General features: G+C 45.1%; 5 protein-coding genes across 5 annotated transcripts; 3 read left to right on the forward strand and 2 right to left on the reverse strand.

Moving 5' to 3' along the window:
- Positions 1–279: 279 nt before the first annotated feature.
- Positions 280–1,460, reverse strand: LOC128713578 (translation initiation factor eIF-2B subunit beta). The gene is made up of 3 exons (XM_053808439.1): positions 1,384–1,460; positions 421–1,329; positions 280–352 (listed from the first exon to the last, which is right to left on the reverse strand). Exons 1-3 carry the CDS (start codon positions 1,458–1,460, stop codon positions 280–282), a joined length of 1,059 nt encoding a protein of 352 aa, XP_053664414.1.
- A 353-nt stretch (positions 1,461–1,813) lies between these two features.
- Positions 1,814–2,709, forward strand: LOC128711543 (ras-related protein Rab-43). The gene is made up of 4 exons (XM_053806424.1): positions 1,814–2,026; positions 2,124–2,208; positions 2,283–2,539; positions 2,602–2,709. Exons 1-4 carry the CDS (start codon positions 1,814–1,816, stop codon positions 2,707–2,709), a joined length of 663 nt encoding a protein of 220 aa, XP_053662399.1.
- Positions 2,710–3,379: 670 nt separating this feature from the next.
- Positions 3,380–8,125, reverse strand: LOC128714548 (RING finger protein nhl-1-like). Its single transcript, XM_053809423.1, has 12 exons — positions 7,989–8,125; positions 7,779–7,921; positions 7,539–7,708; positions 7,231–7,311; positions 6,665–6,784; positions 5,209–5,296; positions 4,719–4,921; positions 4,522–4,655; positions 4,309–4,455; positions 4,055–4,243; positions 3,926–3,998; positions 3,380–3,853 (listed from the first exon to the last, which is right to left on the reverse strand). Exons 1-12 carry the CDS (start codon positions 8,123–8,125, stop codon positions 3,380–3,382), a joined length of 1,959 nt encoding a protein of 652 aa, XP_053665398.1.
- A 5,436-nt stretch (positions 8,126–13,561) lies between these two features.
- On the forward strand, positions 13,562–15,197 carry LOC128713391 (uncharacterized). Its single transcript, XM_053808249.1, has 4 exons — positions 13,562–14,174; positions 14,251–14,521; positions 14,603–14,749; positions 14,834–15,197. Exons 1-4 carry the CDS (start codon positions 13,562–13,564, stop codon positions 15,195–15,197), a joined length of 1,395 nt encoding a protein of 464 aa, XP_053664224.1.
- Positions 15,198–16,534: 1,337 nt separating this feature from the next.
- Positions 16,535–27,417, forward strand: LOC128711945 (ceramide transfer protein). The gene is made up of 8 exons (XM_053806835.1): positions 16,535–16,768; positions 17,114–17,412; positions 17,489–17,719; positions 17,793–17,853; positions 25,840–25,956; positions 26,049–26,606; positions 27,045–27,180; positions 27,273–27,417. The coding sequence occupies exons 1-8, from the start codon at positions 16,535–16,537 to the stop codon at positions 27,398–27,400; spliced, it is 1,764 nt and encodes a 587-aa protein (XP_053662810.1). The 3' UTR covers positions 27,401–27,417.
- The last annotated feature ends 551 nt before the right edge of the window (positions 27,418–27,968 follow it).

Consider the following 27,968-nt stretch of genomic DNA (forward strand, 5'->3'; position numbering starts at 1 on the left):
GACAGTACTCCGACAATTCACGACAGAGCTCTACAACAGTCGATAGAGGTTCATGCCTGAGCTAAAATTAAACTTCGATGGGTTTCGTACAGCGAAAATTGGAGACTTAAATTTCAATCGTGCTTCTTGCGCATAAAACAGTATAAATTTCAAATTATTCAATAGTGATATATACCGGGAATTTTTCTCATGTTTGCGGAAGAACTTCCCAACCGTTCAACATTCTATTCATACAACATCTTTCATTTATTACATCGTTATTTACCTGTGAGTCATACTTCATAGTTGGTTGTCGTCCGGATGATATAGTTCTCCTATCAAACGATATATATATGAAGGAGCATTTGAACCACTGCAAAAGGAAACAAAAAATAATCGTGGATAAAAGCTCTTCTCCAGTGATGTGCAATCCATTCATACTTATTCGTTACGAAGAGTGTCACTAGTTCCGGCGGTACGTAATCAAATAGCGGATTGTATGCTTTTGTGAATCGTGCCGCCAAGCTTTTGAAGGGCAGAACCGCTTCCGTGTTGCCTAGAATATTGAAGTCACCCTGTTCGTAGTTGCATAAATGCACCGGAGTCAGCTTGTACGTAGGGGCCAGTACACACACCGGTACGGAAAAATGTTTCGCAGACAAAGCCAAGCTGTATGTTCCACAAACAGCCTGTAGACCACCGTTCGCCAGCACCGAATGCGTTCCGATGATGATCTTATTGATGCGTGACATGATTGCAAAGATGGCCGCGTCGGAAATAAGTGTCGTTTGGATCTTTGCCCGTCCAAGATTGGCTGCCAGCTGCTGTCCTCGACAGTCCGGTGCACACTCTACCACAACTACCTCGATAGGACGAGTTTCGGCTGCTTTGCGGAGGAATTTCTCTACCGCCCGCGAGTACCCGATCGTCATGATCAGTTCTGCCGAATGAATGTGTTCAGCGGCTTGCGCAGATATGCTGTCGCCTGTCGTTTCCAGTTCGGTTTCTATTTCCAATAAATGATCCACCAATGCGTTCTTTAGACCAGGCATCGGCTTCGAGTAATCGTCCCGTTCCGGATCAGCCGCCTGTGTTACAAGCTTGTGCAGTGAAAGTATGCTTTGACCGTCGTCGAAGTGGGAGGAATCATACTCTTCGCGCACTATTTTCATTACACGACGAATGGTGTTCGCTACTACGATATCATGAGGAAGAGCTTCTGCCAGAAAGCGACCCTGACCACGAATCAACGTCAGCAGTTCTTCGGCCGTACTCCATGATTCTTTCGACACGAGATCCATCAGCAGTCGTAATGTTTTCGAAGTGAGCTTGTGAGCTCCGAAGATTTTCCTACAAGATAGCACAAATTAGTGCACCAATTCAAAAAGAAGGTTAGACCCTTACCGTAGACGAACATCCTGAACAAATTCTGCAATTCCTTGAATGGGCACGACAGGGACATCCTTTCCTAATTCTTTCATTTTCTGTACGCACTGTTTATATTGCTTTTTTCATGCGAAATTGTGAATATTGTTGACGTTTCAAGGGAGATGAAGACCATTCTACACGATGCAATACCTGAACAAATCTCAAACTGTCAAAACAACTGTCACAACAATGAGGCGTGTGCACGCTGCTTCAGCGTGCTCTTGCGTCCAAATTCATAACAAAACACAAAGAAAACAATCATCATTTCGCAGCAGTTCCAATTTTGAGTAATTATTAATTAAAAAAGTGCCAGAAACGATTAAATAACCTACCCCGAGAGAGATTCAAACAATCTTCTCTTACACGTCGAGAATCAGTGCCGCGCCATAAACGGACCGAAACAAAAATGTCTGCTTCAGGACCAACATCGTTGATATCGACGGCTGGTGATGAATCCTTCGATTTCCTGTTCAAAATCGTTCTAATCGGAGACTGTGGCACCGGTAAGACATGTATCGTGCAGAGGTTCAAATCGGGCAACTTTATCGAAAGCCACGGCAACACGATCGGTGTCGACTTCTCGATGAAAGCCGTCTCCGTCGATGGGAAGAAGGTTAAGGTAAGATAAGAACCTGCTAATCCCGCTGCGGATTATAAAGACCAAAGGGCAATCCCGACCTCAAAACGCATATTCTAATCATTTCGCTTTATTTCAGCTGCAAATATGGGACACAGCTGGGCAGGAACGTTTTCGTACCATCACGCAAAGTTACTATCGTTCGGCAAACGGTGTCTTGATTGGTTCGTATATCCAACGAGACAGATGGCAAAGTGGGGCTCCAAATGCTTAATGGTTCGATTTTTCCATTCTTCAGTGTACGACATCACCAAGCGATCGTCCTTTCTAAGTTTGCAGCGATGGATTGACGAGGTGCGAAAGTACACGGCCTCTAACGTGATGATATTCGTGATAGGAAACAAATCCGACCTGGACACAATACGAGAGGTGGAGTTTTCCGAAGCCCAAAACCTGTGCCAGTACATCCCCGAGGTGATGTTTGTGATGGAAACATCGGCAAAAGACAATCGTTGCATCGAGGACGCATTTATGACGCTAGCAACTGAACTAAAGGTCCGAACGCTAACCTCCTAATCTTGGTGTGCAATTACACAACTTCATTTGTTTGATTACAGCGACGCCACGACGGAATAAGTGCGTCCGAAGAAGAGGAAGGTATTACGCTCGGTCAGAGTAAAACCTTATCTACAAATTCATGCAACGCGCTGTGCAATTTAACGTGAAGAAGTACATATTCGGTCGAAGCTACTGATACCTGGTCAAAGCCAAAGGACCATTGCGAACTCACACAACTGTTTAACAGCAAACGCGCGGAAGAAGCAGAAACAATAATCCCTCCTTTAATTTGACCCATCGGTTGAGGTACGCCACTGTCTTAAATGCCATTGTTATGAGCGATTGAGCCGCAACAGCAGTACTGTTGCGCTAATACGTAAAGTACCTTAGGCTAAAATCCGATGTTCGATGGCGTTATTTTAAAATCTCTCCTTATTCTTTCTCAGAGCGCACGTCATTGAATGGCGATGGTGCAGTTTTCCTGTACATAATTGGCATGAGATACATGAGTGTTAACTAATTTGTAGCTACCCCATAACACCCATGGAAGGCTGTGTGCAAGTTCCACTTCCATGGCATTGAATTAACGATAGTTTTTCGTTTGATTACCCGATTCTCGAACAACCAGGCTTAGACGTTATGAGCGCTGAGCAAAACGCATAGAAAAGAACTCAATTACATATTTTATACGAGCTATTTATTTATTTAAGGAACCCCAGATGGAACTATTTTAGATCGAAACAGTTGTGTAAATATAGCGCTATTTTAAATTTCTCATTCGGTAGAAATTGGTAATTGCATTGTTAATAAGCATCCGGTGGTAAATGTTTGCACGTGTTAGAAGATCAGCTGCACCGCATGGTTTTTATAATCGCTGATGACAATTTCCCAGTCTTTGCTAACACAGATGCCAGAAATCCAGTTGAACTTCCCTGCGGAATCACCGCGCGATCCGAGCGCCGTAACAAACTGTCCGTTCGGGCGATAAACTAAAACCTTCGCATTGCCCCCATCACCGACGAGAATAAATCCGGCCGGATCGACACCGATCACCTCCGGATACTGAAACTGCCCGTTGATCGTACCGGTCTGGCCGAATTCTAGCAACTGTTCACCGTATTTGTTGAACAGCTTCACCCTACGATTGCCGGCGTCCAGCACTAATATGGAGTCTTTCTGCACCGCAATGTCGGTGGGATTCTTCAGATCCACCATACGCGAAGATATTTTCGATTGCGTTGCCTTCACGAGCTGATCTTTCGTCAGGCGTCCGAATTGGGTGTGCGCCTTGCCATCGTTGGTACTGAGGCACTGGAGGACACATTTGGAGGTAATAATGCATTAGATATGTTTTACGCATTGAAGATTGTTGACCATTCTCACCTGTATTCTATCGTTTCCAGTGTCACACACGAAAATGGTCTCACTCGAACAGAAAGCGATCCCTTCGGGTGATCTACAAATATAGCAGAGCGTTATTACTACCCAACATATACAGTACGTAGAACTTACCTTAATTGGCCAGCTTGATCACCCTTCGAGCATAGTTTTCGAAGCAGTTGACCCTCCTGGGAAAACACAAAGATGCAGTGTTTCCACTTGTCCGTAACAAGCAGTTCCTTCCTATCCGGATCGAACGTGATACCTTGTGGATAGCTAAGCTCCTCGTGCGATATTTTCTGCACTATGTGTCCATTGGTTCTGCAAAACATTAGCTTGTTTGTAAGTAGTAGGGAAGTTAAGTCATTTTCGGTACAGATACCCACTTATCGATTCCAAAAACGATACGACATTCAGATCCCGCGACGTACAGCAACGGTTTCTTCAATTCCTCATGGTTCCAGGGTGCAAAACCAACACCGGTAGGTCGTTGGCAGTGATTCCAAAGCAATCTAGGTTTATAGACGTGAGTTCTAAATTGGATGAACCCAATCCCTGGTTACTTTGCGTATATTATGTTGGAAAAACTGACAACCTACTTGTAGAACTGAATTACTGAAGTCTCCGACGAGTTCGGATGTAGCTGATGCTTGACCGAAGGTTTGACACTCGTACTAGGCTTAATGGTTGGTACTGGTTGGGTGTCAAAAATCGACTCCACTTTGAGCTTCTCCTGTGGAAGATAACGGACACAACTTGTAATGTACTTCTTTAGGCATTTGCTGTCTATCCGTACCCGATTAAAGATGACACGTTCGCGACCCCACAGTGACACTTCCTCCAGAACAATGGACAGGTCTTTGTGTAGCTTCAGGTACACCTGGACCGGATCCAACGATCCCACGATCGGGCGCCCAATCGATACCATCAGTTGGTCAATTTTTGCCCGCACCATCTCGTGCGAGCAAACCGCATCGTTTAGTATTCCTTGCGACGAATCTTGCGGGTGGTGTTGGGCGGATCGGTCGCGTTGGCGTAAACCAGTGGCACGCCGGACATGACCGGACGTGACATATTTGGTGCGATATTGTTTTGCCACACGCATGGACGTGAAATGGAAATGCAACAGAAAAGAGGACACTAATAAGCTAAAGCAGAGTAGAACGTGCCGCGCATCGGTAAGGAAGCGTTAACCAAACAACGAATTGCGATCGAATTCCGGTAGCTGCGCTAAACCTTCGGGGGTGGATAAGAGAATTTGCAAAAGAAAGTACAATCAATTTCACCTAATAGTTCCGTTTGTTGCTGTTGAAGGGCGAGGATTTTGTCGCGAAAACAGTCCGTTATCTCGACGTTGATCTCGGAAAAGCGGCTCTGAAAGCAGCAAACAATTGGATGATGGTTAGTGTAATATATTTGCATAACTGAGGGTTTGTTGTCTTGCGATAATGAGTTGGTTCGTGCTGGTTGGTCGTTGCTGGTGAGAACGGTTCCAGAATGTTTAATATGAGGAGGTTAACTCCAGTAGGTGATAAATTAATATGATTAGTAAACCTCTCTACGAGCTTGTTTAATATTTTCTGTATGCGAAAGAAAGATCTCAGCGCCACATTGTTACAGAAAATATTGAAATTGGCACTACGTTTAACTTAAATATTTCACACAGAACCTTCACACACGTGCTTGGAAGTTAAATCAGCATGTGGAATTTAAAAGCTTAGCTTAAACCTAACCTAATTTATCAGCATACATATGACAACGCTCCAGACGGTCAAAATTTTAACATTCTACTCCATCCGGCGCACCCACTTTACATTGATCAAACAATTTCTCCACAAACAATCGATCGGAACTTTCGGTTCGGTTGCGGCGTTTTGGTTTTGCAACTTTTCCCTATCGACAACATGGCCGCGCGTTGTACGTCCGGGCGGGCACGGAAGCAATACTTTGCATTCGCAATGAGCGATCAACGAAGCCGAAAGTGGCTTCTGCACTTTCCGTACATCGATACCAAAATCAAACCGCGATTAACTGTCATTTGAATGCCTCGCACGTGCGTTTCGTTCAAATAACGCTGCCCACGTGCGGGGGGATGGTGGGAGTATCGTTACCAATGGCGACCACTCCAACATGGCGTCCGTTAAAGCTCTCTCATTGACCAAATATGAAGGAAAGTTTATTTCTTACATTAAATAACCATAGTCTGCCAGTGCGTGCACCTGACATCGATGGTTGGCACAAAATACGCGCGTTTGTCATTACTTTGGACTATCTTTCGTGTTACAAATCCGCCAACTAAGATCCGCCTGCACACAAACTTTCTTCGCCCGGCAGAGGTCGTTGCTGATTAAAAAGATAGCACTCGTGTGCAATGCAAACTGGCACCGTTTTGTGCTGCTCCGATCGAATGATAAGACAAGATTTTTGTCATCCACCGTGACCTTATTTTCACTCTCGATCACACGAATGGCGTGCGGTCGATCATGTGTGCGCTTTTGCCCGTCGTAGTTTCCTTATTCCCCGACATTTTTATCCTCCTTCTGTCCACGTCCGAGTGAGTGCGGCGCAACGTTGTTTGATTGCCACCGGACCGGAGGAGGAGCGAGACGTAATTTTTGGTCTCGGGATCCTCGGAAGTATTAGACCCCGGGAGTGGTTGGCTTTGATTACCCATTGACACTCACCCGCCCTGGGCTAGCATTGGGCGTGGACCGGCTTGATTTTGGCGTTAATTTTACTTACCTTATATTCGATCATTTTATGATCCAATTTTTCGATGGCCGACTTTAGCTGACCCTCCAGCTGTCCGAGTTGGCGCGACAGCTCGTCCACGTGAGCGAGCCAACAGATTGCGCACAGCATCTGCAAACGAAAACGAGAATGGCGTGCATTTATTTTTGGCCATGTGTGCTAATGATGTCTGTTCTCATTTTGTTATCACGCAAGAACTTGTTTTGGTTTTTGGAATTTTGTTTTTAAACTTTTTTCTTGAAAGTCTGCAAACCATTTTTGGGGTGGTTTCCAGGGCAATAAGAAATCGGCGATGAAATTCGTGCGGGTTGTTCTTTGATTTCCTTTTCAATCAAGTCAATTTAGTTTGTAATTAGTTCCATACCAATCAGCGTCTGTGTGAATTACAAATGAGCAAGTAATTTTGTAGAAAGTAAAATTTAAGTTTGAAAAGTACATAAAAAAGGAAAAAATATACTTCTGAATCAGCTAAACAGCAGCTAACCAGTGAAGGTATAGCAATACAAAACATAGAAAATAAGAAAATACTAATCAATTACTATTTGCCTACTACTTACCGACATGCAGTGATCGCATTTGTGCAGCGACGTCTCGGACACAGTTTGACACTTGGAACACTGTAGCGTAGGGGCCAGGCTCTGTAAATACAAGCACCAAGAATCCAGAACACAAATGCGTACCATCAGCCAATATTCTGGGTCCAAATTGGTTTGCAAACATGATAACGGAAGAATGTTTTCCCATCTCCTGCTTTCCCATTATCCCCCCCCCCCCTCTCCTCACCCTCCCAAAAACCTTGATAAGTGACCAATTAATTGATGGTCAACACAATGTCTCTGATAAGATGAGTATGGCGTGTGCGTACATTTTCCAACTGATAGCTTCCCACAGTGGTGCGAATCAGTGATGAGGGACGAGTAGGTGCTGGATTCATCATCAGCAACATGTTGTCGATGTGCAGGTTCGAGGGAAGGACGGTCAGATCCGGATCCTTGAGAAGTTGCTTAGTACCGCAGGTAATACATCCGATGTAGGCTGTGGAGTTGCGATAAGGTACGGTGAGCGAAACATTATCACGGATAGATGAGGCACGAAGAATGCTTACTCTTGTCCGTTTGCTTGTGGATACTCTCTTCCAGACATTCCAGACAGAATGTATGCTGGCAGTTCAGCATCTTTGGCACATTTAGACGTAGCTCACAAATTCCGCAGATCAACAGTTGTTCGATGGTCTTAGACATGTGATCACTGGAGTAAGGCGTAAGGTTATCGTTATCCAAAGCTCCTCCTGTGTAAAAACCACCGTTCAACTCACCGCTTGTGGCTGGCATCGTAAGAGTTCCTGTACGAAGATCCTTCCGTATTGCGACTCCTATTCGGAACCGCCATTGGGGGACTTCTGGCGGTGTCATCGTACGAAATAAGTCGACTGCTGCGTATCGACCGGCTCATACTGTGCTCCATCAACTGTGTTCTTCCCTGGGGACACCTCGTAACAATCAAAACATTCACCTTAGCTCACTGCCCAAATGATACTGACAGAATCGGACCAGGAACTCCAACCAAAGAGCAATGTCGCGCATTGATTGGTGATCTGATATCGAATGTTATCTGGTGAACATTCGCTGTTTTTCGATACGTCTTCGGCAGATATCGTGCTGTTTACCGACATCGATTGCTGACACACGGCTGTAGTTAGACTAGTTTAATTTGCTTCTATTCATTGGTTTATACATTTTTATTTGTATCGTTTTGATTTAATGAATTTCAATATTCCGGCCTTGTTTCACTTATCAACCAACCCACAAAGTTAAGCCCTTGCAAACGTTACCAGCAGCGGAAGGATTCTTGATTCGCTCTCTTCAGCTCGGCATCATTCTCATTGCTTCGTCGAAGATGCGCCATCATCTCACCCGGGTCGCCAGGTGTCGTGCATCTTCCGTGGCGCAGGCAAAGTGTGCACAAGAGAGTGATATGCAGCTGAGGGCACACCAATCAGCACACCTAACCGGTCCATAACACCGCCGCCAGTCCACGCTCGTTGCTTCGGGTTCATTTCGCACGATCGATCGTACGAACGGTGCGGACCTCACGGGAGCCACTTAAACTCTTTTTTCCCGCCGTCACGCGTCTTAGTCGAGCTCGGAGCGCATAGCGAAGCGGTACGCAAGTACGCGGTTACTTGCGGCAACAGTTTGTGGTTTGTGGTGCGTTCGTATTATTTCCTGTTTTTCTTCGATCTTTTGGGTATGATTGTGCCTTCCGTGTTCGTGATACCGCGGTTTTTGTGCTACCGGAATCGTTGCAGCAACGTTTCGCTCGATTGATTGCCAACCGTCCTGTTGAGTCTTATCGGTGTGTGGGAGAAAGACAGGGCCGGAGCAGAGACAACCATTGGCGTGTAATGGATGGAGCCCAATTTGGTGCGATGAAGCTCAGCGTGTGAAAACGATCGCGAATAATTGAATGTTTGGCCAGGAGACGACGTGTGATGGTGTAGAACCACGACACGGTGTGACACAATTTGACTTGAACCACGATTTGTAATAAACCCAACGCGACAGTGCACTCGGATGCTGCTGACGGGATTGAGTGCGAATTTCTGGTGGTAGTATCAGTTTCACAAGGTGACCCAGTTAAGCAAAGACCTACGACAAAGTCTTCGACGTGTGTGCCGGTGATATCGTAATTTCCGTCCGCTTAGAAGTGTGTTTGACCCGATCCAGCAAGTAAAACAAGTCGGCCAACGCATAAAAAAGGCATCTTTCTGATAACGGCCGACACATCCTCGAGCAAGAAAGTGTAAGTGTACTCTTGCCCACGATGATCTTCCCTGGTCGAAGCACTCTGGGAATTCCGTGCATAGTATGAAAGCTTGGAAAAAAGGAATCGTCCCACTCTGGTACCGTGTTGCACTATCCGGATAAAGATGTATTTCAGCGTAAAAGGTGCCTTGTCCATAAGCTCCACCATAGACATCCGGAATCCAATGGAGGATTTTCCCTATTTTAGATGACTTATTTCCAATCACACATCCAGTTCCCCATCTGATCCACACACACAGTTTTCCAACGCGCGCCACTATCGGGGTGAAAAATTACAAGCAGCATAACACGAATAAAAGGTGTGTGCGTGTGTGTATGTGTACAGTTTTCCTATCACACACCTTGTCCGGTATCTGGAGTATCTAGTCCTACCGACATATCTTCGGATCTGGTGCAACGAGAGTGAAACCGATGTCGGCCATCATCATCAGCAGAGTGTCGCTTTCGTTCGCTCGATTGTGATCACGGTGAAAATGGCCAGTTAGCTGGGGCCAGAATCAAACACACACACACATACATATCATTAGGTCATAACGTTGACGATTGATGGTTGTGTTGGATTGTTTCATTGGGGGGTTTCCTGCCTGTGAAGCGTTGAAGTCTTTTGTGACAGAAATGGGTTTTATTCATCTTTTTTGTTTACAAATGCGTTCTAATGTGTTACTTTTTGTTGTTGTTTTAATTTTTTTTGCTTTCAAATGCTTATTATTAAATATTATTTTTAATTCTTAAATTATAATACATTTCTTAAATGAAAAATAAACTAATATGATATAACGTATAGAAAAATACTTAGAAGAAAAGTAAAATAATGAAAAATAAAGCAAAAACAAATAGTACGAATGAAATTGAGCAACTATTTTACTTAATAAATTACAGAAATACTAAAAATCCTTGAAATATTTGAACATTTTAAAAATTGATGTTTATAAAGACTTCTTCAATAGGGAAACAAATCCGCCCATTAAACCGTTCTTCGCTTAAAGAGGGAAATTAAGCTCTTTTTTTCGGAATGCAATAAATCAACCTTCAACAAGACGGCATCAAACGGGGATGCACGTAAAGTGGGTTTTCTCTCTACCGCTACAGCGACGCACATGGCGCACAAGTGCAAGTGCAATGAGGCTGTAGAAATGAAACACAGCAACAACAAAAAAAAACAAAAAGAAGACACAAAAAACACAGACGCCGATGGTCCGAGGGCTGGAAAACTCGTTTCCGTCCCAATCCGTGCAAGCACACGCAACGCTTGCGCTTCACCGTTGTGCGTCCTGGGGGTCCCATGCTGCCAGTGGTCACTACCGGTAACTACCAGCACTTGCGTTCCGTGTCTCTTCCACCGCACACCTAACTCTTCCGGCTTCCGGCGCTAGGCTGTGCCGGTGTTTGGCTCGTTAGTCACTTTCCTTCGAAGCGGTTCGGTGCCTTGTACGCGGGCTGGGTGGAAACCTTGACCCAACTACAGCCGACGGTTTGATCCAGTGACTCCGGGAGGTGGCGTTGCACATACGCGCACACACACACACAAACGTGCTTAAGAGACTGTCGAGGTTGGGCATAAGACGCACGACTTTGGTTTGGGATGCACCAAAACGTCATTCGCCGGACGTTTGAGACGAATGCGTGAAAGTGATCCCCCCTCCCCCCTCACCCCCATCACCCCCCCAAATGGGATGTCGAATTGCATTCCGGACATTATGCGTGTGCCAAATGGGGTCCGGTAGGTCATTGCGCTCGATTTGGTGCTAATGTTTGCCTCATTAGCGTGTGTGCATAGGTTAAGACGGGGTGGTTTGTCCTCCATATGGCACCGTCTCGGTTAATGCAGCGGCTTCCCTGCATTGGGTGTAATCAATTAAATGTGCAGTTGCAACGTTCCACCGCTGCGTTAGAATTGCACCTTCGTGGAGTTATTTACGATGATTGGATGTAAGGTGAAAACTGTTCGCACACTTTCAGCTGATTAGATCATGTTTTATAGTTTATTTACCATTAGTACGGAACATTTGATTACTATTCATTAGGCAAGCAAACTTCTTGCACACCAGTTGCATACATTGTGTGCCTTCGAGTTTGAATAATCTTCTTGATTGAGATGCTCGCGAGTACACTTATTGACACAAATACGAGGGAATTTTAAAAGCCTTCCAAAAAACAAAAATCCCAAAAACTCTCGAAACATTATTCATTTCTGTTTTTCGCACTCGCCCCTCCATTCTCAGGTGCATCATGGTGCGCAGCCCTCGCAATTTATCGTCTCATTTCATGCTCAATCGGATTAAATTGATATCGCGCCGGGAAGCACAATGCATCCCGTGACGTTGGTTGGTTTCTCTTTTTGTTGCTTCAACCCTCGTTTAAGTTCCCTGCTCTGGCCCGCGATGGACATCGGGTAGGTTCGGTTAAAGATGAATTCCTCTCCCTACATGGCAGTGACTTCCATGCGCCAGAAGCGCATCTGCGGATGAGAACACCGAAGAAGCGTGCGTACAGTGATGAATTCACCTGTGAAATAAGAAGCTCATCCTAAATTGTCCATAATTGATAGGCGCAGACGAAGCCAATTTATTGCACGGCAATAATGCAACCATACGGTAAAACTGCATGCTTCATTTTGGAGGCGAAAGTTCATAAAAATTACTAACTTCCGGGCAGCATAATTTGCGTTTTTACGATCGGCAAGCAAAATAAACTTGGAGCCGCAGCAACATTGGTGTCAAGTTCAAGGTCGATAGCGGTTTGGGGACGAGTAGCTCAAGTTTTCGTGTGCGTCACGATCCACAATGTCGATCTTTTAAATCTCGAGCTTTTAAAGCCAACCGGTTCGTACATGATGTACCACCGGGAAGGTGAAATTGTTGACCAAAAAATAAATAGGTCATGCAAGGAGTTATTGAGAGTCGCCTCCTCGCCGTCTGCACTTTAATACCGGCCGCAGCCTGTCATAGTGGTATTCGTCCTAAATTTCGAATTTCACCTCCAAGGGTCACGCTGCAAAGTGTGTCACTTGCAGGATGTGCCAAACAAGCGTACATGCGAGATAATTCTTCCACTGATCCAGAAGTTTGCGCTTCAGGGGTTGTATTGTTGACTTTTTTTTTCGAGGGGATCCACCAAAAAGCAAGTAAAGAAAGCGGCACAGTGTAAAGATGACCCGGAAAACGAAAGTGCCGCCGATGGTTGGTGTCATAGATCAGAAATCGCCGAGGCAAAGATGGGGCTCTGGATGCTGAAAGGGAAAATGGAAGTAACGGACGATGAAAGCGTCTTCTCGTCCTGGACGTTTAGGTACGCGTTCCGATCCCATACAGTACCGGCGTGTGTACACCGCGCAAACGGGTGAACAAAAAAGAAACTTTCGTCTTCACTGCATCCAACCCGGATCGTGGAGGACAAGAACAAGAAGGCGGCACGGTATCGTATCGTCCTCCTCGCTCGATCAAGCTTTGCCACACGTGCGGGCCTGGGAATGTAGGTTCTGGCCGACAGTGCCGGCGTATCGTTTAGGAATCGTGACTGGAAAACTGGTTTTTCCGGACATATTCCACCGGTACGTTTCGTTGTCCGTAGCCGGACCCGTTCATCTGGTGGCTGTTGGCGATGTTGGCCAACCGGGAACGGATGAAGTTTTCAGCAGCACTTCTATGTCGGAAGCACACGCGAGCTGCCAATAGACGATTATATTGGTTCCGTGCTGCCGTGAAAATCTGGTAGCAAACACAAAACGGTGGGAGGTGTCCGACGGGACAGACGTGCCAATAGCTTCACACGGTATGATCAATGAGCTGGGGTCGCTTCGGGGGCGGACAGTTTGTGCATTAGATGATAGTTGAGCACACAATTTATGGTTTGTTACGTGTGAAAAAGTGAGAACAGGAAACGGAAAGTGAACCAGATCTGTTCTGATGTAAGAAAATGAATTAGGAGTACGAGGCTGGTAGTTACGTTAGTTTATTATTCCGGTCTTACTAATATATTCCTTCATGGGTCTTCTTTTCTCCCCCAGTAGTTGTTACTGCTCGCTAGGTAAAGACTCTCTCGCTACTGAAGCGAGCTTTCCACAATGGAGATCCGGTGGGTGTACAATCTAAAGCTGATGCTGCTTCTAATTCTCATCACCATACCCGTTATCCGTGCATCGTCGAAAGAACAAAAGCAGCACGAAAAGTTGGAAAACCCTCCCAGAGCATCCCCCAGCAAATGGGACCCTTCTGCCGGGGTAGAAAGCGACACGCATCCCGATTCCGGTCACTTTCGATTGGTAGACGACGAGCTAATTGCTGCGCGTGCTGGCACAGAGTCGTCGCCTTCGTCCACGCACAACACACCCAAGAAGCGCCTACTGGGCAAGGAAAGCAAAAAGTACCGGAAAAAGTACGTGTCCGAGGATGATTATCGAAAATCGATGCCACACGCCGACCAACAGTCGGCGACCACCGCCGGCACTGCCCCGTCCAGCTTCACCGGCGATACCGTGCAAAGGCAAACGAGTGGAACGGCCAAATCCAGCGAACCGCACAGCAGAAAGAAGCGCCTGATCTGGGTTACGGACGATGGTCGGTTAGCGTTGCCACCCGGTACGTCACTAACGATTGCGCCGACGATCGCGCTACCGTTTGTGCGTTACCCACCGACCGGCTTTCTGTCCAACATCTCGATCAGTTTGCCCATAACGAGTGAGTAGTAACCCGTCGGGCAGTCTGGTAGCCAACGTTTCCAAACCCCTTTTTGTACGCGTTCTGTCCATTTCAGTTGACTTCGATAAGCTGGGCCTGACGGATAACCAGAATCCGCTCGGTGTGTTGCCGCCACTGTTTGCCCGATCGATGGGCCAGGCAGCCGGATCAGTACTGGCGGACTATGTGTCGGACTACATGAGATTGCAGAGACGGAAGCGTAGCGTTCCCAGCTCTTCGAATGATCACTTCAAGATCACCACCAACCGGTTAGATGACGAGGATGGAGATCAGTCAATGCCACAGCTTCCGGCAGAGCATAAGCATGCGTTCCATGGTGGAGAACGGTAGGAAGGAGGTTATATTCGTAAATCATGAATAATTCCATACCCATCTGCTGTTTTTGTTGACATTTTCCTATTGAACAGAGCGCTCCTGTACGTGGTGGTGGAAGATTTCATTGCAAACTTTGGTCTGGACGGGAGAGCATGTATGCTGCGTGCCATATGCGAGGTCCATTCGAAATCAATCGAAAAGTTCGGCCTGATCGGAGAGATGCTGAAGCTATTCTTCACGTGAGTTTTCGGTTAGAGTTTTCAGTAGGAGTTGTCCATCCTCCATGGTTAAGTAATAATGTTCTTTCCCCTACCCAACTTCAGAGCATCATTGTCGCCATATTCCGAGCATTTAGACGAGTACGTCACGGCGGAAAAGATTGGACGAGGCCAGGATGGACCTGGGGAATGCTTCCCTTACTACAAGGACTGCCCGCGAAGTTTGTTCCGTTCGTCAAATAACTTCCAACATATGTATCAGCAACCGGAGCAGCGGCATCGAACATCTGACGGGGATCGTGATTTAGACGATGAGGAGCACTTCGATAATGAGATCCCGCGCGATCTCAGGGAGGAAACGGAATATCCGGTGCGTGAGCCACGGGCCGCGAGTTCGCGAAGCAGCAACACCAAAGAAAACACGATCGTACAGCTGGAGCAGCACGATCTCGCGGAGATGGCAATGTAGTGAACTAAACGGGAGCCAACACATGCTGTGGGCCACTATATCTCGGGGGATTGTAGTTTCTGGTGCTACAAAGTGGTTGAAGGGTATTAAGGAGCAGGAATGGTCGAAGGATTGAGAGTTACTGATGTAAATCTTAGCGTAATAGAGAGCGAAGAAATGGAGTGCTCCGTTGTTTAGATAGATTAATAATTTATTCCTATTTGTTAGTCCTAAACGTTGCTGCAGGTGCACGTTGTTAATTTGTATGAATGGTTTGTCACAGAGTGGCCAATTGTGAGCGGTCATACGTGAAATAGACATTGTTGTTTTTATTATTTATTGTAACGTTTTGCAGCAACAGGTGCCCATAATTTTGATTTAGTCGCTAACAGACAGGGAACGACGGAAAGGAATAAAATAAACCGAGTCGTGTACATATGAGCCACAAGTGCATTGCTGTATTGAATAAAACAATTTACCTCTGGAGTGCATGCTCGTCTGTAGAATAATTTTGTCTGGGAGATCTGACACAGGTTTTTTTTTGTATCCCCCATGTTTGGGGAATCTTTAATAAGCCTTTAAAGAGCGTTTGAGAAGAATATTGGCAATGAACATTTCGATATTTGGTTTTCTAAATTTCGTCGTGTGGTTCCCATAACACAAAATGAGAATTATTAAAGTGATTAATTATTTTTAGTGAAAATATTATACTTAATATGATTAAATAACGAAATATGTCCACCCTAATTCAGCATAGTCCGGTTGAACAAAATCGAACCACCGAAAACCTTCGTCAAAATTTGACACTGTTGACGTTTTCGTCCAGTTTTCCGTTTGTGACAGCGGCTTCGTTAAAAGCAAGGTGGAAACTTCTAAACAATAATAATACCGCAGAATCTAATCTTTACGCAAATTATTCGTAGGCAAATACTGTCCGGATGTGTTTGCCAGCGCGTCAAAGCGTTTGAAAGTGTTCCTGCATTGTACCAAGGTATATTTTTGATGCAGTCCTTGAGCGTCGTCACCGCTGCATACCGTGGACGAAATTGATTCGTCAAGAGTGGTTTTGTTTTGTTTCTGCATTCTGCACTATCCGGGCGTAACGAAGCTAACGGCAGCAAAGAAGGAAGGTGAAGTGGCATACTGATAGCAGCGTTGCCGTACACAAAACACGAGAGAGAGAAAGTTGTGGAAAGCTAGTTTTTTGGGCTGTTATTTTTTGGGAAAGTATTGACCAACGGAGCGCAGTGTGCGGTACGCAGAGTGTGGTAAAAAGTCGTGGAAAACTCAATACCGCTAACCGGAGCGTGCCGGAGCAGCAAAAGTAGCAGGGCAGACGAAATTGACTCGCACTTGCAATGGCCGACGATTACTATGGGCAGAACAATTCGAACAGTGATGACTCAGAGGTAGAACTGAACCTGAGTAGCCCGGAGTTGAAGGGTTATCTGAGTAAGTGGACAAATTACATACACGGTTGGCAGCCACGCTTCATTGTGCTGAAGGATGGCACACTGTCGTACTACAAAAGTGAACAGGATAGCGATTTTGGATGCCGGGGTGCGATCAGTCTACAGAAAGCAACGATCAAGGTAAGCAGACCATAACGGGCGTTGCGATCCCTATCTTGGTTAGTCAAAGTTCAATTGGTCGTACGATCGATCTGACCCGGACCTCATCAAAACCGATAAGTGGTGTGTATCGGTCGAATGCGATAGGTGCAAGTCACCGAAAATTCTTGCCCGATTACAAGACCAGTCGAGCAGGGAAGCCAGCAGGGATCGTATATTTATCACCGATGCAATTGACTCTATTAACCCTGATACATTCTTGTCCATGAGCTCTTCTGCATGGTGATGCATTCCTGGCATCGGAACGATGTGGAGCGAATGATGATTAAACAAATAGTCTCCTTCTTTAACCTTCATATTCCACAGTCTCACGAATTTGACGAATGCCGGTTCGATGTGGCGATTGGACAGAACGTGTGGTATCTGCGTGCCGAAACGCAGGAAGATAAGGGCAATTGGATCGAGGTACTGCAATCGTACAAAACGGACATCCCGGAAACGATTAGCTTAAGGCGACACGGGAGCACAATCTCGTTACAATCCAATACTCTGTCCACGGCAAGTGGTAGCAGTCTGAAACGGGTTAGTCGAGGTCTAAGAGAAAAGCTGCATGAAATAGAAACGTTTCGCGATATTCTTTACGGACAGATCGACACACTGCAGCGGTAAGAAGACACTGTCCGACGACGCGCTTGAAGCGAATTAGTTTCACATATACTCAACTCCGGTTCTATCTTGCAGCTACTTTGACGCCCTCCACGCCAAAAACGAAGACCAGCCGCCGCTCGATCTGGGCGATGGGTTGAAACCGATAGATTTCCGCGGCGAAGCGATAACGTTCCGCGAAACGACGGCCGGTGTGATCATCACACTGCAGCACTGCCTCGATATTATCTCACAGAAGGAGGAAAGCTTCAAGAAAAAGCTCGACAAGGAACAGGAACGGCGGAGAAAGGCGGAAGAATTGTACCGGTGCGTAAAACTGAATCGAAACGGAAAAAATCCACGATGTTTAACGATGTTTCTTTCCATTTTATTTTTGCAGAGCTTGTAAAGATGAGCTAACAAAGAATAGAAATTCAGTAATTCCTGGACCAGACCTAGAGGTAAGTTGGGCAACGTTATTACCAACGTGGGCGTCTTGTTGCACATTACTCAGTGAATTGCGACTTGGCGAACCAAAAAAAAAAAAAACGTGCACGTTTTACGATAGCGTTTTGCAACGTGTTCACCAGAAGCCGCGTATGATTCAACAAATTCAAAAACGTTCAAACTGTTGCGTTGGAGCTGACTGATAAGCGGTATCGTTTGCTCGGGCCACTGAATGGCTCGATATTTTGTTGACCCTTTATCGATAGAATTTCTTTACCTTTATCTGTTCGTTCGTTAGACGATACGTTGGGTTGATGTGATTGTTTAACGTTCGTGCTTGGAGTTCTAGAAACAGCTTTTGTTATGTTAATCTTATAATCTTATAAAATCTTGTCATGTGGAATGAAAAACGAACGAATAATTTGCTTTTGATTTTCGCCCGCATAGAACTTTAATATATAGTCATGAATTTGAATTTTGAATCAACAATCGACAGTTGTTAAAAGTCATACAGTTTTTCTAAAGAAATATTGTTCCATGACCAAGACTACCTCTCGAGCCTGTTCGTACTTCTATCGAATTACGTTTAATGTTGAGATTCTTGCTACGTCACACGCTCGTTTGTTTTTTTTTCATTTAATCCATGGTCAAGTGTACGTTAAACATGCTCCCTAGAATGATGGGGGCATTTACGTAGGCAAATGTTGTTTTAAAATACGAAAGAGGCAAAACACTTACCTTTTCCCAACAAATGGAAAGCCTCTAGGCAGTGGTCGATAGCTAAATAAGCAAGTGGCAATATTTGAAGCGTTATTGGTTAAATTTAATCCAATGCTAGATAAATCTTATCTTCATCTTTAGTCGATCGATCAACACGACTCTCAAATGGTTCGGCTAAAAGTAAGAGACCATTTTGTTTATTGTTTCGGCGAAGCACGTAGATAATCTACCTTTATAACCTCGCGCTTCAGCTTAATCTTCCACATAAATTTACCCACACATACGTGCTTGGTGGTAGTGTTGCAGTGTGCTACCCAACGAATGCAATTGGGAATTTTCTCACACCTATTCCACGTGCCCTTCAGCGTCTTTGACCCTGTGCCGTGATGCAGGGTACGATCGGTGAAGATCGGACTGCCAAATGTTGTTCGCAAAGAGACCAAACGTTACTAGTCACTGCGCCTACTTAAGTATGCGCCTCGCCCGATAAGCGAAAACGGGTTCGAGTGCGATAAAAGCTGAGCCGCGGTGCGAACACAACTAACCCTGAGCTGTGCCGAAACCGTGTGCGGTTAGCAAACAGTGGCCGGTGAGGCAAACGCAATGCAGCGCTTTTTGTCACCCAAACATGTGAATTGGTTCGTGTGTTCGAAGGGCAATGGCACGCGTCGGGAGCATCGGAAATGATGCATTGCGCGCTGGTGCTGGGGGCTCTGTTCGACGACCTGCGCTTGGCTAACGGAAACCTGTTTCCCGATTATAGGTCATGGTTCCCGGTGATTTTTTTTTCGGACAATCCAAACGGATTGACTGTATGCCTTAGAGGTGTTGCCCTACATGTTGCCCTTTATGTTGTACACCCACCGACGGTAGTGGTGATATGTGTTGGAACTCATCGAATGATTTGCTCTGGGTGTGTGTTTTTTTTTGTAGTATTGCACTTTTAACAACCCAACAAACCTGTTTGTCATCTCACTGATGGGCCGCTAGTATCGTACGATCGTAAGGCGTTCGATGACCGTCAAACTTAAAATTCACCTAACGCCCGTAGCCTCGTTTCGCTTTCGATGGTACGCGACTGGATGCATGGCCGCACGCGTAATCGGACGAATCGCATTGGATGTCTTGGTGAATGTACGCGTGCATGCGTGTGTGCGGCAGTATTTTTGGTGGAGCGTTTATGAGTTCGGTCATCTTCCCGTGCCAGTGACATCTGCTCCCGGTCGATCTTGTAAACTTACCGTCCCAATACGCGCGCTCTCGCACGTCCCGATTTTAGGTCGTTAGCACTTGGACGAGTTTTACATGCTCGCTACAGGCAGCTAGACGCAATACATTGATCAATTTCGGACGGTTTTGAATGTTGAAGTGATTGGTTCCGTGGTTATCGAAGACGAACAGGAGGGTTCGGGGAATTGATTTCAACGGTGCCATGAATGTGGATCAAAGCATACAAATAAATGGATAGATTGGAGGGTTTTATGTTACAATAAATAATAGTAATATTTATTATCTTAAAGCAATAAAAGTAGTTTATTTAGGGAACTTTTAAACGTTATTGTCCAGAATTCGTTGAGTATCTCGAAATCTTATGGTACGTAACAGTACTGTCTTGCACATATTCCTATCTCAGCGCAGGAATACATTGTCCCTAAAAACGCTGGCTTTTTTTTGAAAGTGAAAGGATGTCGAAACGGGCAGAATGTAGGTCAAAGTGAGAGATGTTGAATAATTGTTCGCGGTGTTTCTTCACATCGCCGTTTCTCGGTTACATTAAAAAACCGGCATTTTATTTACAATTTTAACGAATAATGCATGCCAAAAGCGCAATTTTTATCTTCCTTTTTTGTAAAATTTTCACGCTACAACCGTGTGTATTAACCGATGAGATGGATCATTTTCGCAAAAGGCTTCATCTCGGACGCCATCATAATGAATCTCGTCGGTAATCTGCTTTTTTTTGTGCAAAACTCCCTCGAATTCGGCACACCGCCTCGCGCAACTCTAGCGGTAGCGTAGGTTAAGCTTGTGCCCTTTTATTATTACATACCACCGTGCACCGTGATCGCGAACGAGACCGAGATGGATCCAGCAAATTTTCCCCATCTTCTTGGTGAACGGAGGAAAAAGCGCATGTTGCATGCAACCTTGAACGAGATACGTGTCCCCAAAGTTCGTTTATCTCGACGGCGGCAACAATCCAGCTGCTGGATGGGCACCCCTATTGTTTGTTTGGTCTCTTTCTGTGTGTCTTTTTTTCGTTGGTGTCGCCGCTATCCACTTTGCGACTCGCCGTCCGCTGTTTGGTGTGATACGCGTTTTAACATTCATTTTCTCGATCCTTCCCTTTAGCGCAGGGCGCGCTGTTTTGGGGGACATTTCTGTTCGGGTTATAAACAATAGTTATGTAATTGCCTGGATGGTATTCCACATGACGGCGTGCAGTGGGTTTTGGATGAAGAGATAATGGATTATGATTTAGTAACCTTATTATCGCTTTTGATAATACTTTACTAATTGTTTTTTTTATGGTTACTTTATGGTTTGTCGTAATATAAATTATCATAAAAGGAGAACAATGTTTCCATCTTCACTGCGATCGGTACAAAAAGCCGATCGTACGATCGATTCAAGGACCTCTGGCATCGAACACTTGTGTGGAAAGTAGATCTATTCAATCTCACAGGATCCAACAGTCACTGCACACTACTCCATCTCCACTCAGTAGACAGACAGCGGACTCGTAATTACACTTGTCCATTAAGTACTTCCATTTCCACCCCATTCGAGAGTGACTTCAATCATTGCAGCAATCGACCACTACTCGATTGTTCTTTTCAGTTGCAATAAACTTTATTAAACATTGAGCGAATTGAGATGATTGATATTTTTGTCATAAAACTCGGCGAGCAGTCCCAACACTGCAGCGCGAATCTAATTGCTTTACAACCCTTAGCCAGGTCCCGTGCGGCACAGTCTCTCTAAATTTGCACCGACACACGCCTCGGAATGGACTTATTGTGTTGTTTTTAAAGAGGGCGTCAAAATGGATTTAAAGGGGGAGGGGAGAGGGGAGGGGGGGGGGGGATTCGATTGGACACACTGCCAAGATGGTGAGTTCGTTGGTGGCGTAGCGTTGTAATGAAAGTGAAGCGGGTACAACTGCATTGGTTGTGCAAGATGCATGCCGAATTGTTTACAATTGTGTTTACATCGGTGCCACCAATAACGTTGGTTGCACCTAGCGGGAAATGTTATTCAACTTAAGTTCTAGTTCCTCTTGGTCCGTTGCCGAATGCTTAAGAAACCATTAAACGTTGAAAATGAGGTGAGATTTTTGCTATGTTTGGATGTAAAACAGGACATTGAAAAGATGATGACGATGAAGATCCATCATTTCGTTGGGTCAAGCTTCGAACCAAGACGCAACGCAAGTTTGAATAATCCTATTATGTGTAGGGAATTGCGTTCATCGACTACACAACAAGATCAGTTAAAGCGAGTTTAGTGAAATGAGCTTTTGATTGTGCATTTTATGAAAATTTTCTTCAACACATTTCCCTGAAATGTTTCACATTTCTGTTGCTAATAACCGAAATGTCAAAATTGCAATGTTTTTTTTTCCGCATCACTCCCTATCGGAGTGAATTGTTAATGATAAATCAATAATCGTCGTGCTTGGTCGGATGTAACGCACTGTTGTAATCGCAGCGTTGCAACACTTGAGGTCTGTTAAAGCCATCGGCATCGCGCATCCAATGCGTCTCGCGCAAGTGGCGTACGGCGATGGTAAACTTCCCGAACGGACCGAACGGTGGCTAACTAATCTCGTCCCGGCACTACCTTCCAACTTCACCGCGCGATCTCGATCGGCCCCTCCCGTCGGTTGAGCGCGTTGTTTGGGCAGCGACGCAAGCACAGCCAAGCGCGTCAACCGCTGCGGTCGTTATGAGACCCACTGTCACTTTCGGTCGTGCCGTCGTTCGGATCAGGCTGCGCTGTTTACCGTCGAAAGCTTCTCACCGTAAATTTTGCTCAAATTCCACCGTACCCCCCCGGGGTGGTTGCATTGTTTCTGTGCGTGCCAGTTGATCGATTGTTGTCAATGCGACCGACGAAGATAACCCGTGTGTAGTGTGTAGTGCAGCGTTTGTCACCGAATTATTACGAGTTGTGCTTTTCGCAAACATTGAAAGGTACCTCCCTTCGGTACCTTTTCGGTGATCGAACGTTTGGGTTTGGGAAATCTTTTACCCAAAAGCGCACCGTTTTCGTAACGAATTCATCGCGGGCGAGCTAGCGTCTCCGTGTACGCGAGAGTGAAGTTGTGAAGTTTGGTGACCAGTTTTGCAGTTTGCTGTGCACAGTCGTTGCGGTTTTTTGGGCGTTCATTCGAAAAGTGTACGGGCACTCGGTGGAATCCAGCTTGAGCCAACCATGCCATCGCTGACAACGGCTCGATTGTTTAAAGGGCTTCTGAGGAAGGAAATAGTAGGTGTTTCATTGAAGTGTGAAAAATGGGATGATGCTGCTGTTAGCTGTGTACATATTTTTTTTAGCTCTTATATAAACAAAGACTCGGTTGACATTTTCCCAATTACGAATTCAGCAAGTGTTGGGGTTTGTCTTGTTAGACTTTGCTGAATTAATGCCACGTGTCTACAGGGTTGTGGAAGAATCTATTTACCAAATGTCTCTGTGTCTGCACGAAATTTCTCGGTCTTAAACCTCACTTCGTGCAGAAGATTAGTGTTAACCTTCCTCGGGTCAAATATTCGGTATTCATGTCACTTAACGATGATGTAACGATGATGCGTTTGAAGTGATCACTGCCAATCAATATTAATATCTCCCAATCCTAACGAAACATACCATTACCATTTGCTACACATTATTATCCATTCGCTTCCCCTGAAGAAACCTGCGGCTTGACGTGGTGTGGTCGAAGGAACCGAAAATGTCTTTACCAAAATGTAAACAATTGTTTTCGACACTACGGGCGCCGAACGATCCATTGGGGGGAGGGAGGGAGGAGTTTTGCGTTGGCTCCGCATTAACCCTGGCCCAGTTGGCGTCGGCGGGGTTTCCATTAAGGTTCGGGGTGATGTCTATTGGCTTTGGCCCGCCAATTTTACCGTCTACCATTGGCACACATGGCTATTCCGCGCGCTGGTGTCCGATAACAGCGCCAGGCGGACGGTTGAAATGTAAATTTCGATCTTGGCTGTGTACGTCGAAAAAGGTCCGTCCGGTCGGGTGAGGGTGCGATTACTTTGTGCGATGTGTTGTTTACTTCGAGCGTGCTTTTGTTTAGTGGTTTATCCAGTGCACATAAGCGTATGTTGATATTATTCTGGCAATGACGTTTTGTTCCGGGAGCTATATTATTCTATTGTTTGTTGCTTTGATTTTTAATTGCGACTTCTAATGTAAAAATGGTACTTGAAGGCGAGAAATTGTTCAACAAATTCTCATTATAACTCTGCTGAAGCAGTCAAACACTGTTACTGGGGGGGGGGGCTTTCTTTTAACTAAAATTATGTGTTATTCTCTGAAGATTATTTTCTGAAATTACTTTTATTCATTCGTTTGCAGATTTAAAAATACTTCTCAAGAAAAATGCCACTTCATTATCAGTAAACCTAGAAACTGTAAAATAACAGCTGAAGATTAACGATAACTAAGAGCTAAAGAGTTCTGAGGACAACCAAGTGTGTCCAACAGTTATGAGCTATGATCTTTGAGTTTTGTTGTTACTTAAAGACAGCTTTGTTTTCAATTGTTTTTCTCTAGGTTTTGTTGATGTATCTTAACTCAACATGTTTGGACACAAATAAAATTACCGTAAAATGATACAAACTTCATTAAACTACATTATATTGAATCTAAACATTGGTTTTTTTCGCCCAACAATCACACCAGATCGTGATTCAACAATCATACGTAATATTATTCAAGATCACCGGGTGTTGGGTGTCCGGAAATTCGTATGATATGCAAAACTTCACTTCATGGTGCGATATAGAAAAAAGAGCAATAAAACTGTCGCGACTCAAAACCAAGCCAAGGCTAAGGTCATATCGCACGGTGTGTTTTCTCTGCACGGACACCATGCCGAACCTCCACCTTTGCTATCGTGCCTTCACTACGCATTGAAGCATTCGGAAGATCATCCGGAAAAGCAAACGTAACTATCACCCGGCAAGAGGCCGGTGCGATGTGTGACCGGATAGATCGCTTCGATGGTCACATGTTGGTGATCCACCGGGGTGACTCTAGCGTCTAACTTTTGCACTAGACTCGCTCCGTTCGACACGACACAGGCGGCATTAGACGACAGCATCGACAGTGCATCTCAAGCGAGGCACGACAAGGCTACTAGCAGGCGAAAGAGTTGATTAATTAGTAGTGTCAAACCTTCGGTTTACATTTTCGTGTCGAAGGTCTAGGCGAGATAATTTTGGGTGATTAAAAGCCGCTGCTGCTGCTAATATATCCTTCCGAATGGAAGCTAACTGATTGACAGGGTGATGTGATGGAAACCTTGAAGCTCAGGATTCGTGTTAAATAACTCCGGTTCCTTGGATATACTAGCATTCAACGTAAAAGAAATCGTTTTTTTTTCATCGAGCGTCATCTTGTCTATGTTTGAAGTAGTTGGTGCGCTTAACGTTTAATATTCCACCTATGTTCGCCACGTTGCCAATGACGCGCGCCGTCCACGACCCTGCCCATGCTTGGGCGAACGATGTCGTCACCGCGAGTTTGTCCGACGGTTATGAAAGCACCAGTGATTAATGCATTAATATTTTCGCTTCGTCTCAGAATAATAGCTCGGGATGAAATAGAAATGCTGCTTTGGTTTTGAACGAAACCCAAAAAAGGAAACATTCTTTTCGCGCTTCGCACGAGCCTGGGCGGCATTGTGTGGAGAATGTTTAATTCGCGGTATCATTTCTTCTTGCGACCCGAGACTCACTGTGTAAAGAATGGCAGATGCGTCGATATGATTAAACAATTAGATCCGACAAACGTTTGCTTACAGGGTGACTCATTGCGTAGACGGGTAACAAGAGATAGAGAGATGCTTGTTAGGGTATGTTCGTAGAGTGTTGAGAAATTTTTCTTTTCCCCAGTTTTTCTATTGTTCAATTAGTCAGTGTTTCAACCAGCAAAATAGTTAAACGCCATGTGCGAATATCAGTTCATAGTTAGCGTTTTCTACGCTCTGCCTAAAATTTACTAACAATGTGTGTATCTTATCCATTTGCCTCACATAGGAAGGACCGCATTCAACTATCCCCGAGGATGAATTCTTCGACGCGGTCGAAACTGGGCTCGACAAGATCGAGGAAGATCGTCAGCTGCGAGTGCGGCTGAAGTACCAATCGCAACAGGTAATGCAAAAAAAAACATGGTTGAGTTGGAAATAGTCATGACGAGATGCTAATGTTTTCGTTTTCATTTCCCATTCCCTGATCCACCACAGTCACAGATAAGCAACGTGAGTTCGTTGCACAGCCCGAACGCAGAAGCGGAGGATGAGATACCGCAGCTGTCGGAAGATTTCGGTACCGGTGCACAAGCGAAGAGCCACAAGCTTTGGCCAGAAATTGATCGAATCTGCACCGAGCAACTGACGCAAGCGCGGCAAGGTGTCGGTGAGGATGGGAACGGTTGGCAGCTGTTTGCCGACGAGGGCGAGATGAAGATGTACCGGCGCGAAGAGGAGGTGGACGGTATGGTGATCGATCCGCTAAAATCCTGCCACGTGGTGAAGGGTGTTACTGCCCGGGAAATGTGCCATTACTTCTTCGATCCGGCGTACCGGAACGATTGGGAAACGACACTGGAGGATGTGCAGATCGTGGATAACGTTGCACCCGACACGTTCGTCTTTCTGCAGACGTACAAACGCATCTGGCCCGCCAGCCAGCGGGATGCACTGTTCTGGTCGCATATGCGCCGCATCACCGATAACGTGGACACCGGTGCGAACGATGTGTGGATCGTGTGCAATCATTCCAATCAGAACGAAGAGTATCCGGTAAGTGGTTGTTGAGGTATGGGGGGAGTCAGTGGTTGGTAAGTTTGGGCCCGTTACATGCATTAATTGCCACGTAACATGCGAGTGTTAATGTGCGCTATTTGTGTGTCACATTGCTCGCTTGGTGGGAGGTTTTTGTTTTTGTTATCTGGTGCGCGTATCTTGTGCACTCTTCCGTAGAGTTTTTCGATTTTATCTTTGCACATACGTGTCGTTATATAAAAAGCCTATCATTACGGTAGGATGTGTTACAGTTTGATATGATCTGTTAGTTTAAAGTATCATTCTCTATTTGACCTTAACGTGACATGATGTTTTAGCAATCACATATCGTGGATAGGATATTTGGTTCCCAAGTGCCTATTATCACCTTGATGTCTTCCTTTTGATTTTCTTCGCTTGTCACTAATATGAGCTTATGATTGCTTTATTTTTCAGCCCGCAAACCAAGGCAAATGTGTACGAATCTATCTAACGGTGATATTAGTTTGCCAAACTTACCTGACACCGGGCAAGGACAGCAAAACGGCAACGCGAGATGATCTGACCTGCAAAATTACCTACTGCTCCACCGGTAAAGCATATATTTGGCATATTTTAGAAGCTCTTGGTTCATATTAGCAACTAATGTTGTGTGTCTTTTCTTTTCCTCTCGTCTCTAAACAGTAAATCCTGGCGGCTGGGCCCCAGCGACCGTGCTGCGAGCTATCTATAAGAAAGAATATCCAAAGTTCCTTAAGCGTTTCACCGGATATGTTGTTGACCAATGTAAAGCAAAACCGATCATGTATTAGAATCTTGAACAGGATAGGCTTGGTTGGTTTATAATGTTTATATATTTTTTTTGTTAGAATTTAAGAGATCTAGATGTTGTTATATATGTATGTGTACTTATGTACACAAAAAAAAACCACACGCATGCATTATGTTTCTTATTTCCTTCGTGCTCGTGTGCTGCGTTAAGGGTACCGGTACAGCTTTACGAGAAGTTTAAGCGGAGAGAGTAGAAATATTTAAGCAGTCGCAGGGGCACAATGCGAAAATTTTAACCCGAAATAATTTCGGATGTAAGCTGTTGTAGCTAGGTCGGTCAGCGGTTGAGTAGTGAAAACGATAAATTTCCCGCTTCCGACCAGAATCTGGTCGAAACTGTCGAACATATCTTGAACGCATTATGTGAGGGTGATAGGTGTCGCGTAGATTGTAAAATACGACATGATGGGTTTTCCATTGGTGTGCTGTACAGGCGCAAGTTACTGCTACTGCTGTGGGAATGGTTGTGAAGGGAACCGGAGCAATGGTACTGCCAGTTTTCACTTGTTTTCCAGGGTAACACAAAGATTCTCACATTAGCATTCGGTT

The sequence above is a fragment of the Anopheles marshallii genome, chromosome 3, assembly GCF_943734725.1.
Source record: "Anopheles marshallii chromosome 3, idAnoMarsDA_429_01, whole genome shotgun sequence".
Taxonomy (NCBI): domain Eukaryota; kingdom Metazoa; phylum Arthropoda; class Insecta; order Diptera; family Culicidae; genus Anopheles; species Anopheles marshallii.

Excerpts from the sequence above, each read along its gene's own strand:
- LOC128714548 (XM_053809423.1), bottom strand. The coding sequence starts at position 8,125 with ATGAGCCGGTCGATACGCAGCAGTCGACTTATTTCGTACGATGACACC. Across the intron at positions 5,297-6,664 it reads ATAAAATGATCGAATATAAG|AGCCGCTTTTCCGAGATCAA; the intron begins GTAAGTAAAATT and ends TGCTGCTTTCAG. Across the intron at positions 3,999-4,054 it reads GATCAAGCTGGCCAATTAAG|ATCACCCGAAGGGATCGCTT; the intron begins GTAAGTTCTACG and ends CTATATTTGTAG.
- LOC128713578 (XM_053808439.1), bottom strand. The coding sequence starts at position 1,460 with ATGAAAGAATTAGGAAAGGATGTCCCTGTCGTGCCCATTCAAGGAATT. Across the intron at positions 1,330-1,383 it reads GTTCAGGATGTTCGTCTACG|GAAAATCTTCGGAGCTCACA; the intron begins GTAAGGGTCTAA and ends GCTATCTTGTAG. Across the intron at positions 353-420 it reads ACACTCTTCGTAACGAATAA|TGGTTCAAATGCTCCTTCAT; the intron begins GTATGAATGGAT and ends TTCCTTTTGCAG.
- LOC128713391 (XM_053808249.1), top strand. The coding sequence starts at position 13,562 with ATGGAGATCCGGTGGGTGTACAATCTAAAGCTGATGCTGCTTCTAATT. Across the intron at positions 14,175-14,250 it reads GATCAGTTTGCCCATAACGA|TTGACTTCGATAAGCTGGGC; the intron begins GTGAGTAGTAAC and ends TGTCCATTTCAG. Across the intron at positions 14,750-14,833 it reads ATGCTGAAGCTATTCTTCAC|AGCATCATTGTCGCCATATT; the intron begins GTGAGTTTTCGG and ends ACCCAACTTCAG.
- LOC128711945 (XM_053806835.1), top strand. The coding sequence starts at position 16,535 with ATGGCCGACGATTACTATGGGCAGAACAATTCGAACAGTGATGACTCA. Across the intron at positions 17,413-17,488 it reads CAGATCGACACACTGCAGCG|CTACTTTGACGCCCTCCACG; the intron begins GTAAGAAGACAC and ends TCTATCTTGCAG. Across the intron at positions 17,854-25,839 it reads TTCCTGGACCAGACCTAGAG|GAAGGACCGCATTCAACTAT; the intron begins GTAAGTTGGGCA and ends TGCCTCACATAG.
- LOC128711543 (XM_053806424.1), top strand. The coding sequence starts at position 1,814 with ATGTCTGCTTCAGGACCAACATCGTTGATATCGACGGCTGGTGATGAA. Across the intron at positions 2,027-2,123 it reads TCGATGGGAAGAAGGTTAAG|CTGCAAATATGGGACACAGC; the intron begins GTAAGATAAGAA and ends GCTTTATTTCAG. Across the intron at positions 2,540-2,601 it reads CGCTAGCAACTGAACTAAAG|CGACGCCACGACGGAATAAG; the intron begins GTCCGAACGCTA and ends GTTTGATTACAG.